This window comes from Dipodomys spectabilis, unplaced genomic scaffold (genome assembly GCF_019054845.1).
Source record: "Dipodomys spectabilis isolate Male_0828 unplaced genomic scaffold, ASM1905484v1 ptg000783l, whole genome shotgun sequence".
Classification (NCBI taxonomy): Eukaryota; Metazoa; Chordata; class Mammalia; order Rodentia; family Heteromyidae; genus Dipodomys; species Dipodomys spectabilis.
Window position 1 is genome coordinate 10767025 of NW_024871460.1, and position 13792 is coordinate 10780816.

General features: G+C 33.0%; 1 protein-coding gene across 4 annotated transcripts in view; it reads left to right on the forward strand.

Moving 5' to 3' along the window:
• Positions 1 to 13792, forward strand: part of Csmd3 (CUB and Sushi multiple domains 3) — a 926836-nt gene that overhangs the window by 104126 nt on the left and 808918 nt on the right. For all 4 annotated transcript variants that reach the window (XM_042673149.1, XM_042673151.1, XM_042673150.1 and 1 more), the window contains exon 2: positions 10634 to 10856. In XM_042673149.1, the coding sequence (XP_042529083.1) occupies positions 10634 to 10856 (223 nt within the window). The remainder of the gene's footprint in view (positions 1 to 10633; positions 10857 to 13792) is intronic.

Genomic DNA, 13792 nt, shown 5'->3' on the forward strand with positions numbered 1-13792 from the left:
TATCTTTTTCATCATGGTTGAATTATAGATGAGAAATAGATTGAGAAACCTGGGTTTAAAACTGATGGACCTGTTCTTATTTTTTAATTAAAACACCATGTAAGGTGTTATATTTCACTTTTTAAAGTGATTATGGTAAAAATTAAAAGACAGACATGTTCTCTAAACATACTCCCCTCATATTTTACAATATAGAAATAATAGTTTCTGTTTATTTTTAAAGTATTTTTTATTGTGAAAATACCATACAGAGGGGTTACAATTACATGGGCAAGGTAATGGGTACATTTCTTATCAAGCATTGTTGCCTCCTCCTTTTCTTAATGAGAGAAAACAAATATTTGGTAGAGATTAATTGAAATTAACATTCAGTACCTGCATTTTTTCTTTGCTAAAATATAATTAGGACAAATAATCTGGTAGGCATATATAGAAGAAAGAACACAGAAATAATTTAAATTACCTTTTTGCTTAACTCTAATCATTTAAAGGAATTTTGGTGTCTCATATTTATGTTATAAATTTATGAGTAATTCAATTGGGATAATTTTGAAACTTTCTACAAAATATAGTTATAAACTCATATTAAACTTTTTCCTGAAAGAAGCTAAATTAGTTTCTGAAAACTTGGAACTTCCTATATTTTGAATAGATTACATTACTGGATACTCCAGTAAGCTATTTGTTTGACGAATGGTAAAAGAAAACATAATTTGAATATAAACTGAACAGTGTGAGTTTTTGTTTCTTTGAGTTTTTACCATTTGTATATATATAGATAGATATAGATATATCTATATATATGTACTTAAAACTGTCCACTATGTACCAGAAACTTGTACAGGCTTTGAGGTCCAGCAATTAATAAGACAGGTGAGGTCTCAAAATTTATGGATGTTTTATTTCATGGAAAAAATTCACACCAAACAAGTAAACAGATAATTTCAGAAAGCAATTGCTACTTCAAGAAATAAATTAGAATATAGCAGAGTTAATGAAATTGGAAAAAATGTCTCCAAGTTTTCAAGTTTAGCATAACTGAAGAATTTTATCATAATAGTGAACTTAGATATTGCAAAATAGTTAATTGTCTCATATTTGTCTGTAGTTTCAATCACAAGTAACATTCTTTGTACTGTAAATTCACACATTGTTTCTAAAACATTTATGGAATGTCTAAGTTATGCACAGAGCCAAAAAAAATTGGATGTAGATAAAGTATGGAGACTTGCATATCTAGGTATAGTAATTATTCTACCGAAGATAATTTTGTATGAATTCATAGAACCATAATCTTGGAAACAGGTTTATTTCTGTTTTGTGACAAGTTGAATCGTGGCAGGAAAGACTAGTATTTTGCATCAATGGAATTGACATTATTCATATCTTCATATAAATAATGAGAGTTAATATTTCTCCTAATAGCTTACTTCAAAAACTGATTAGTTGTAGATCTTACTCTAATAAGTAAATCAATAAGAATATGTAAATTTCATCCTTATGTAATGACAGAAATGCATACTTATACATTATGTAAGTCTGATGGTAATGAACATTCAAAAAATAATGGAAGACAATGTCATTACATGCAGGAGAAGCTCCTGGAAGAACGATATTCTACTTCGAGATGTACTTCCTGGCAGCTTAGATTTTCATTCTGTAATTATTCATTGAATTTTCTATGTCTATACATTTCTCACTGCACTTTTATCTACTGCACTTAAAATAAAAAAATATTAAAATTAAAAAGGTCTATGAAGTAATGCCATTTTTGCTTGCTCAATAAAACATTACAATGGCCTGAAAGCTTTTTTGGCATTATAATATAGGAATAGTATTCCACAGTGAATGCTATTAGTTTGAAAGGAATGCAAATGTGTTCTAATGATCTGAGACTTAAAAGATGAATGTACTTGTCCCAACCTTTATCAAAATATGTTGTTCAAAATTTTTACAAAATTAAAATACTGAGCTATTTGTCTTTGAGTTTCCTCAATTTGGAACGTTGGGCTATCATATGGTTTTTGATAAATTAAAGGTAGGAAGAAACATGATCAAAAGCATTTATCAAATTTCTACTAAATACCAGAATTTGTAGATAGTTGTATAGTATCGATATTTATAGTAATACCTATATCTGTCTGTCTATCTGCTACATAATTTTGCTGTGTGGTAGTTACTTCTGTAATCCAAGCTCTTCAGTTAGTGGAGATCTGGTTTATCACAATTTCATGGCAGTTTCTTCAGATCTCCATTTCAAATGAAGTAAGGAGGCTGAGTCTAAGTAATTTCTTGCAGCTGTCCAGGTTCAGCCATGTTGGTGCCTCTGGCTGGGTGAAGGGAATTCTCTACCCAATGCTGAAAAGCCTAGAGGTGAGATAGGACATTGATTGAATGCAGATACCCAGCTTAAGGTGAGCTAGGAGGGCTCTGCTTCAGAAAAATGCAGATATCAAAGCCTTAGGAAAGCTTTGCATGTAGAGAATGCTCAGATTCTGTATTAACTCCCTAAATGGCCTTAATCACCAAGCTCTGAGTAGCCTCCAAGCATACCCTATATGGAAGGTTAAGGCCTATCTTCCCTACATGGAAAAGTTGTGCTGGTATCTGGTCCATTAAGGCCTGGCATCTTGTCTTCATGGTGGGGAATGCTCATGAAACCCTCCCCTCAGGTAATGTGTGTGCCTGGATCCATGGAGACAGTGGCAGGCACTTGGCTGATAGGTTACTGAAGTAGACAGTCCAGTGCCTGGGACTGGAAGTGCCCCTGCCTCCTGGGCTGACCTTAGTTAGTCCTAGACCCTATCAGGGAAAGGTATGCGATGTCATGTGTCTCCACGTGTCTCCATGTTTGCATCCTGTGTCCTTTCTCCTGGCTCTTCAGTCACTATGACGTCCCTTTTTAGCACTGCACTGGAGCTGAATTGGATTTTTGGTATTGTTTTTGTTCTTTCTTTCCTCTCTGGCCTGTTTTCTAACTCTGTTAAGTGTATTTGCAGGCTACAGGTCTTTGTAACAATTGTCTACTTGCAGACCAGTAGCACCCTAATAAAGTCTCAAAGATTCAATCTTTCAAAATGTGACTTCTATAAATTTCTACCTTAAACACACAAACTGGGCTTGGTATTTCATAGCTACAATTCCAGCTGCACAGATACTAGTAGTAGAAGAAAGGCTTAGCTTGACAAAAAAGTAAGATACTTTCTGAAAATTAACCCACTATAAAACGGCCGTGGGATTGCTTCAAGTGGTAGAGTTTGGCTAGAGAATGCACGAGGTCATAAGTTTCCAGTACTGGAAAAAATAAAAAGAAGTATGTCAAAGGTGATAAATATTGAAAGAGACTTTTCAGTAACAAAAGGAAAAGATAATTGAAAAATGACCTTTTAAGTCAATGTTGTAAATTGCTGGTTACATTGAAGAACTGGATGGACAAGTACATATGCTGAGACTAGAGAAAGATGTTTTGAGCAATTTCAAAGTAAAGTTCCCAGGTCACTTTAAAGAATTAAAAATAAGTCTTTCCCTTTCCTTACAAATGGAGCCATGTCATTTTTTCTGATGGCAGCATGGAATTCCATTTTTTGATCCATTCATCTATTGAGGGGCATCTGGGTTGGTTCCATATATTAACTATGGTAAACAATGTTGCAATATGCATAGTTGTGCTGGTAGCTTTAGTGTGGCCTTACTTGTGATCATTTGGGTAAATGCCCAGAATTGGGATTGCTGGATCCCAGGGTATCTCTATGTTTAGTCCTTTGAGAAATCTTCATACTGCTTTCTGGAATGGTTGGACAAGTTAACACTCCCACCATTGCTCCATTAATAAGGAAATGGAAAGACTTGGACAAAGTCACATTAAGTGAAGTAAGCCAGACCCAAGGAAATGGATGCTCCATGGCTTCCCTCATTTGTAATAATTAGTATATGTCTAGGATAGTCCTAGCCGGAGGATCATAATAGCTCAATAGCTATGTGCATATAACCATATAAAATGACGTTAATCAAAATAAACTCCAAGATATACAAACAAAAGGTCTTTTTTTTTTGCTGTTGTTGACCTTGTTGTCATCAATGTACTGTATCAAGTTCTTTCTTTTTATTTTGTTTTATTTTATTTTTCCTTTTGGTTTGTCCCCAGTAATACTGCTTTTGATTCTGGTACCCTGTGTCTTGTAGAGTTTATCTGATTTGGGGAAGGGAAGGAGAAAACAAAATGGTGAAATAAGGACAAAGAGTAACCCAATGCAACAGTGGTACTCACAAGACACTATGTTGGAAGTGAACTTTACAACTACTGGGGAGGGAAGGGGAGGGGGGCAGATAGAGGAAGAAAAATGGAGTGGGTTAAGTATTCTTATTACCTTATTTGCTTAACAGTAACCCCTCTATACAGAAACTTTACAACAAAATAAAATAATTTAAAAAATCTATGTAATAACTTTCAAATTAAAATTGAAGCATGACAGTAAAATAGAAAAAACCTTTATAAATATAAGGTATGAACAAAGATATACTGATATTTAAAGTATGCACAAAAATATATAGATATTCATTGACACTGAATCTTCCAAATAGTTCTTTGAAGAAACAAAGTCACAAATTTAGGTTTGTAGCTTACCAAAGAATTATGAGCAATATGGAAGATTGTGCATTCATAACCTCAAGAAGCATTTCAATGTAAAGTAGGATACTACTAAAATATGCCTAACAGGAAATGAGGAAAAACTGAATTAAATCTAACCAAAAAAGCATAAAATCAAAGAGGATAGAAGAAATAGATTGAAGAGACAGTGAAATGTGAGCTAACAAAATTGGAAGAACTAAGTCTCAGACAACACGGTTCTTTATATATCTATAAATGTACAAGTAAATCCAATGGTTAGTAAAAGACAAATAATTACACTTGGACATGATTTACTAACTAAACAGCACTCTAAGATTTGCACAGTGAGAACAAAGGAGAATATTCTTAGTAGAGGAGCTCAGTAGCTATGTATATATTCCATATAAAATGATGCTTATCAAAATGAACTCCAAGAAATATAAAAAAGAAGCTTTTATTGTACTGTTGGCAGATATTTTTTTCTTCCTTTTTGTCTTTTGTTTTATTCCCTGCTATCATTGTTCTTGATTTCTGTCCTTTGTCTTGTATATAAGTTTATCTGATTTTGGGAAGGAAGGGGAATCACATAAATGAGACAAAGGAAGAACCAATTCAACTGTGATATTCACTAGACACTTTGTTGTGAATGAACTTCACAATTTAGGGGGAAAACAGGTTTGGAGGGGGAAAAATGGAAGAAAATGTGAGAGAAAAAGATATGTACCCATTACCTTACTTATGCAAATGTAACCACTCTGTATATCACATTTATAATAAATTTAAGTTAAAAAAGAATTAGTCTTTGGCAAGTCATACTATGTTAAGAAAAATATATAAAACAGATAAATAGTAATATATAAATGAACATATACTTCCTTTATGATAACAATCTTATTTATAGCTATGTATGTGTTGCTGAAAATCATGTAAAATTAGAAGACAAATGAAGACAGAAATCTAACAAACTGATGGTATTGGGACAAGAGCCCAAGAAGTGAGAAAAGTATAACTTCATTGAAATAATTATGAAAACTTTTAGGAGAATATGTAGAAGATCAAGAGCTCCAAAGGCATGAAGAAGACAAGAATAGAATTGGTTTCGATAGTAAAGCTTAGAAATAATCTTATAAGAAATGTATCAAGATTATATGGCAAAGATCAGTTACAGGAGTTTGTGAAAATGTTTTAAAAATGAAAATGAAAGCTTGAGTGATATTCAGTCCAAGATCTTTGATAACACAAAATACATTTTACATTATCAGTAAAATACTTTACAAATGCTCATTATAATTTTCTGTATGTGAGGAAAGATGTAATATGAAAGAAACCAGAAAAATGCTTAAAAGTATATACTTCAGGTGGTATGCATGTGTACTCAAATGTATTAACTGAAATATTGTATATTCAAGGTAGAACTCAAACAGTGTAATTCATTTGAAAGGCTAACTAATTAATGGCTAACTAAATAAACACCAGGAAAAAAAAAAGGTTTTGGAAAGGGAGTGGGATTGGTGTCAAGGGAAGTGGGGAAAACAAGAGAAGAGAAGTGGGTAGAATGTAGTAAATAATTTAATGCTTATCCTCCAAAATTAAGAAAAGTGAGGGAAGGTGTAGGTTGGGAGGGATGGATAATTAATATTAATAAATTGCTGTGTTGAATGGAAATTGCTTCCTACAACCACTTAAAGATAATAAAAATATTATTAAAAATCCTGCTGTCACTTTAGTTAACAATGTGCTGCAATCATGAAATTTTTAGTTAAATTTCAAATAAAAACAGAATTGTTTCATTTAATGTAGACTTTAATAGTTAAGGAATACAAATACAATGTCAGGCACTTAGAAACTATCCGAGTCAGAAACGGTAAACAGTATTAATGTCAGTTTGTGAAAGTCCCATGTATTGAAGGTAATTGATGATATCTAATTTTAAAGTTCAGCAGTTATACTTTGGGGATTTCATCTTTCATGTGTCCAAAGTTATTTTTCATGAATTTATATGACTAACAATGAAAAAAAAAGAAAATTAACAATAGGGGAACTGGGAAGGTGGCTCAGTTGTAGAGTGCTTGCCTTGCATGCATGAGGCCCTGGGTTCAAGTCATCAGCACAACAGAAAAAGCCAGAAGTGGGTGCTGTGCTCAAGTGGTACAGTGTTAGCCTTGAGCTGAAGTGCTGAGAGACAGCGCCCAGGCCCAGAGTTCATGCCCCACGACCAAAAAAAAAAAAGAAAAAGAAAATTAACAATAGGAAGATAGTAAAATACATGTGAATATAGGCATACTACACACAATGTAATCATTTAGAAAAGAGTGTAGTTGAGCTAGATATTTGGTTCATATTTGGTTCCATAGAAATCAATTTAGCTTAAATTTTGTGTCCACTTGTTCTATGGAGCCAAGTGTGTTTCTCTCAACCCTCTTAATAGTCTGTGTGATGTTCCAGCTTCCTTGTGTTTTAGCTTATTTGTTCCCAGGAGAAAACCTAAGCCAATTTGCTTGGAGTGAGACTGGAGATGAGCAAATGAATGAACATGAAGGAAGTATTAATAGAAGGGACATGTGGAAAAGGAGATAGCAGTCTACAAGTATTATGAAGAGGAATAAAGATATTTTTGAGCAATATGTCATAAAGTGTAAACAAAATTCTTTCATGTAGAAATGTTTAAACAAAGTATAGTTTACCAATATGCCAACAGAAATCTAAGGGATTGTAACAAAGAAAAAACAGGCAAACTACCTATGAAAATGTGAAAATGATATGATTGATTATACAGCGAATAAGAGAATTAGGACTGGGTGAGAAGAATATGACAAGATATTGCACTGCAAAAGTAGTCACAAAAGCAAATTAAAAGAGTAACATAGCATTTTTGCCTTTCCCCAAATCTAGTGTTCCTAAAGTATTGCTGGCGATGCAGCAATCCTATCATAAACATCCCATGTATTGAAAGTAATGGATGGTATCTAATTTTAAAATTCAGCAGTTTTACTTTTGGGATTTCATCTTTCATGTGTCCAAAGTTATTTTTCATGAATTTATATGACTAACAATGAAAATTAACAATAGGAAGGAAGTAAAAAAAATGTGAATACAGACATACTACATACAATGTAATCATTTAGAAAAGGGTGTAGTTGAGCTAGATACTTGGTTCAGAGCACAAACACCGGTCTGCCGCGGACCGGGTTCTGTCGGGACGATGGAGGACACCTAGGGGAGGAACCTGGAATAGGATGGGGAGATGGCAAACAGACAACTCACACACAAGAGGAGTGGATGCTGAGTGCGATTTAATGCAGAGGATAACAAACTTTTATAACAGAAGTCTCCATGAGAAAGGGCAAAAGGTTACACAATCTTGTTGCAGGGCTTCATTCTTGGGTGGTCACCAGCTGGTCACCTGATAGGCACTTGTCTCCGGCTTATCTCTAAGAAATACAATGGGTTTCGATGTTTGTCACCAATTAACCATTACCTATTTTTATAGAGGCCTTAACTTTCCCATAAGATCTTTCCTGTTTCTTCTTTAATAGTAAACTTCAAGGAGACCTAGATCTAGCAAGTCTCTTAGTAAATAAAACAGAATAGCAGGAAATTCTTTCTCCTAAATAGTTATCTCAGCAATTGCCATACATTCTTTCTGCTCTAGCTGAGCCTACAGCTTCTTGTAAATCCCTTGCAAACAATTCCTTCTGCTGAAGCGACTTCGTGAAACCCCCAATACTTTTATATTTACTTATAACTTGTCTACTAGCCTCCATAAGAGGGGCTTCCAGGGTAGCACTTAACTCTGGTGAGTTAGTCATATTTTTATGACACTCATCAGATATTGGAGTCGTCAACACTCTTAAGAAAGAGCTTTGAATAAGGGAACGTTGACAATGAGTAAGTACAAAGAGCAGTAGAAGCAGTAAAAGATTAATAGGCACTCTTATGAGGAAAAGAAAGGCAGAAACACATCTTTCCCAGAGGTTTGCCAGCCTTTCCAGGAGTAGGCCTCTTAGAATCCCTATTCTCCGAGGTAGACTTCGGTGAAGTCCCAAAACTCAGAGATAGGTCTCTGAAGCCCCTTTCTTAGGTGTGAAAGATGGTTTCCCATGCTAAGCAGACCCCACTGGAGTAGGCGTGAAACCGGTCTATGAATGAGACCCTGGTTTCGATCTTCAGCATTAAAAAGAAAAAAGATGGGTTAGAATTACTCTTCTGATCTAAAGGAATATCAATTGTTTTTAGCAGAAGTACAAAGTGAAAGAATATATATATGATTGACTCAATTTGGAAAATATATAATACATAACATTGTGAAGATATAGTTTATCTAATAAATCTTAGAGAGGCAAACACCAAGCTTATAACAAAGACCAATTTTGTAGTATATATGAGGGAAAATATTTTTCTGCTTTTTAATACTTTTTCACATTATGTTGATTCAAAATTCAAACCTTTTGAAATAGTGGATTTTAACTGTGATACAAAATGTCATGTCCATACTTAATATAACTGAAAATTGTATGGATAATACATATATGAAATGTTATTTTTAAGTGGGATTTGTAATTTGCCTATGTGAAAACAAAAAATTATTTGGAAGGCATGAATCATCATGCCCATAAAAATATGTGGACAGCCCTGGGCATGTTAACTCAGGACATATGCCCTCCTTCTAAAGCCATCAGAATGATGAGGCTTGAAAATTATGAAACACCCCATAGAACAGATTGTAGCTGAAGGGATTCATGCTTACATTTCATAGGAAGTTCATATTAGAAGCTGTTCAGGCAGAAAAATAATAGAGATGGGTGATAGCTAATTAACCTAAGGCTTCAAAGTAAATTACTCTACAGGAAGCAATTTTAAAAAGATATTTATTTATTTATTTTTGAAAATCATAAAATGTCCTCTTTGATTTTTGGTGACTTATACAGTTATTGATCTTTTAAATATATTGGTCCAATCTCTTGCTAATTTTTTGAAAGACGAGAATAGCAAAAATTTTGCTTCACTTACCAAGTTTAGAGCTTCTTTATAGATGAAGATATCCTCTCCGTCCGATTCGGCAGAGTTGAATACTGTATAACTTACAGGTGTTCAACAGAATAATGACTTACCAAGTAAAATACAAGATACAGCTGCAAAGAGAGAATTAAATGGATGTATAACTTTCACAATCAGCCTCTTTCTGTCACAACTGGAACTCTGCCTTCTACACTTCTGAATGTATTTCCTTTTACACACATTTGATTGAACTAAAAATCTTCAAACAATAGAACAAGAGCTCATGCTCTCAACGACTTTGACCTCCCACATAACTAGGATAGATCTTGAGCTCAGTGCTGCTAGTTAGTTTCCCATAACCCATTTAGTTCTAATCTTTGTTCTTCAACTGTAGGATTCACTCTGACGGTATGAATGTAGGATATTGTTCAAATTATACTGAACATTTTCATCAAAGTTAGAACAATGACATAGACTTCTAAAAATCTTTTCTAATTTGGGGAGGAGTGTAGATTTTCCTAAAACACATAGTAGAGGTGTAGTTATGACAAACATTATGTATTGCTAAAAAAAGTGAAATTCATTCCTTTGAGGTGCAAGACACATATCATAATCACCAACATTTTATGTTGTTTATTATTTTTTGCAATTAAATTGGAAATTACTTGAAGAAAGATAAGTATATTCTAGAAGTTTGTTGGCTGGAATATCAAATGTAAGATGAATGATATATATTGGATGTTTTTGTTTCATTAGTTAATTTATATTTCTAACATCAATGTGAGGGATAAAACACTATGTATTTTATCACAGATTTATTTGCATATATTTATACATTTATATTTATCTTCCTACAAGTAACATTTGATTCACATACATGTATATGAACTTGCATATGCAATTTTTCAGTTTTAAAATATCATCTACAAAATTATTGTTACCATTATTCTTCCACAAACAAAACTTTTGAGGATGTTTTTTAAATGATGGTTTTTAATAATAGTATCTTTTTTTCTTTTGCTGCAGGATTTATTTATACATGTGGTGGAACTTTAAAAGGACTCAATGGCACTATAGAAAGCCCTGGCTTTCCATATGGATATCCGAATGGTGCCAACTGCACCTGGGTAATAATAGCAGAAGAGCGAAATAGAATACAAATTGTATTTCAGTCCTTTGCACTAGAAGAAGAATATGACTACTTATCCTTGTATGATGGACATCCTCATCCTGCAAACTTTAGGACCAGGTCAGTGTACTTTGAATAGAAGAGGGGAGGGGAAATATTTTATGGGTAAGACTAATTTATTGAAAAAGGGTTAATGAAGTCTCATTTTACAATGTATGTATTATTTGTTTGGAGCTACATGCTCCAAAGGAAATTTTTTTCATATTTCTAGTGTCTAAATACCAGTCCATTATTTATATCTCTCAAAATGTAGAGGCAAATTGAATTGTGAATTCTTTAGAGTAGTTAAAGTTTGGGGTTTAATCTAATTATATCATTAATGAATGGAGTCATTCATTATGTGTATAACTTGTGGCAAAATGAAATTATGTGGCTGGGAATGTGGCTTAGTGGTAGAATACTTGCCTAGCATGCATGAAAAGCCCTGGGTTAGATTCCTCAGAACCATATATACAGAAAAAAGTCAGAAATGGAGCTATGGCTCACGTGGTAGAGTTCTAGCCTTGAGCAAAAGCAGCTCAGGGACAGAGCCCAGGCCCTGAGTTCAAGGCCCAGAACTGTCAATAAAAAAGAAAAAAAGAAATGAAATGTGTCATTCAGTGGTATGCATGCAGTTTTTATACATAGCAATACATAAACATAATTTAAATTTTATATTGATATGCTAGCAGAACACACTCTTTTCAGATAGCGTATATAAACATCTAAACAGTATACCTTTCCTATATCACAAATGGGAATATTCATATTTCTACTCCTACAAATTAAAATTTTTATTGTTAATCTACTTGATAAAACATGAAAGTTCACTCTCTCCTTATTAAACTGGTTATACACAATTGTCTCTTGTTAAATAGTTACAATTGTCTCTTGTAAAACATGAGCTGCCATTGCTATCTTAGAGAAATCACTGTATAATCATACATCACCTATAGCTTAACCAAAAAAAATCTGCTGTTACATACCTCCTATACTCCTAGATTTTTACCTAAGTTTACATATTCAAATATGCTGAACAGAAAACATGGCTCTACTTGATAATTTATTTCATAAATTTGCCACAGTTTATATTATTTGATAAATAGCATCACCTTCCAGTCTTACCTGAACATGTTCACCATTATATATTTCTGTTATCCTGTATTGCTTTGTTCTCTTTCTTGACACAGACGTAAGTCAAGATAGGAAATATGGAAACCTGTGTACATATGTGTTGGTCTGAACTAGTGAATGTGTATTGTGCGCGTGCACACATCAGTGTGGAGAGGTGATCTGCCCACACTTGTAAATAAAATACCAGATTATAAAACCAAGAGAGAAGGAAAAAGGAAGGCAGATTTAGAATTTCAAGACAGCTAAAATAAAATGTGTAAATATCTAAACACTTTTTGATATTTTGTATTATAACAAAGATATAGGTTTTACAATAAAATATAAACAAAATGAATCTTTTCATGTCAAGTAGATTCTATAAATGTAGTATACTTTTCTTTGTACATCTATTTGTCCTTGAAAATTAGAGAACGTATCATCAATTTACCAGTTCCCTTTTCTGCAAGCAATTGTAGCCTGTGTAGATATTAAAATACTTTGGGAAATTGGACTAACATATTTATTATTCTCATCCTTTCTTGAGTACTATGGTAATCAGAAACAATAGCAGGTAATTTTACAGAGATTTTATGAAGACATATTGAAAGCTCACAAAATCCAATTCTTGGCATATTGTTTAATTCTTCTGTACTTAAATATATGCTAGATATTTTTTTCAACTTAAATATTTCACTTGCCTTTTATTCAGACAATGGAAATAATTAATACCACTAACATATTGAAATTAAAGAAATTAAATTTACTTGTGCAGAGTTTACACTTGCAGTTCTGAATGTGGCCAGTGCCAGAACATCATGCAAAACAAATTCACCTCAATTTGGAATTCAAGCTCTTAACTATGTATGAACATAACTATACATAATGGTCCAGTTTTGTATATTAATATATAAATGAATCCTTATTTTTTCTTATCAGTATTTGATAAAAAGTGATTAATAACAGAAACTCTACAAATATTTTAAAAATAAATAACATTTAATGAGAAAAATAGATTAACTATAAACATAGTTTTGGTATAGACTATTTTCTGCAATAAATTCTTAACATTTTGCTCACTGTCAGTGTGAGATACATCCTTTGCTATTTGTGTTTAAAGAAATACGATTAGTAATGTTACAGCTGGTTTTACTTAGAAGGACTAGAAAAATAAATAACCTAATGTGTGGTTTTCAGCCCACTCCAGACTGTGTTTCTGTACAAATCAGCTGTTCGATTAGAAGTGGAACCTTCTAGGGTATAGAGGCTGACACATGTCTGCCTTTGCTTCGTTCACTGCTTCCTTGAACCCTGTTTGTTTTACATGGGCTATCAGTCTCATTTCATGCAAGTCCTTCTGGTATATCTCATGTTTGCTTCCTTCGAGAAATTGATAATCATTATTTCGTTATGTTTTATGTGCACCGAAGATTGTCTTCTAGCACAGCTTGTAACAGCTACCTTTTCTAAAGGTCTATGTAGTGGTCTTGACATAATGAAGAGAAAATGAGTTGAGATATTCTTGAATTTATAACTACAGTTGCGTATTTGAGAAAAATTCTAAACTCTAATTTTTGGTTATCTTGCTTGTTTTCCTATATGCTTAAATGTACAAAATCAGAATTGATATTGGCAGTTGAGTGCAATACTTGAAAAAATGTATTGTTAGATTCCTTCCTCAGAGTTTACGTCAGAACAAATACTAGTACAAGTGAAAAGATTTAGGTCTATCCTATGTATAAAAATTACCATAACTTTTGTTTATTTAATTTAGTTAGATTTTTCTCTCATAAAATTTTATATTACAATTAAATGAAGATAAAATCACATATCAACAAGTACAGAAAGGCATATTTAACCAGTAAGAGTCTTTATAGGCTTAGGAAGGTGGCTCAGTGGTATAGTGC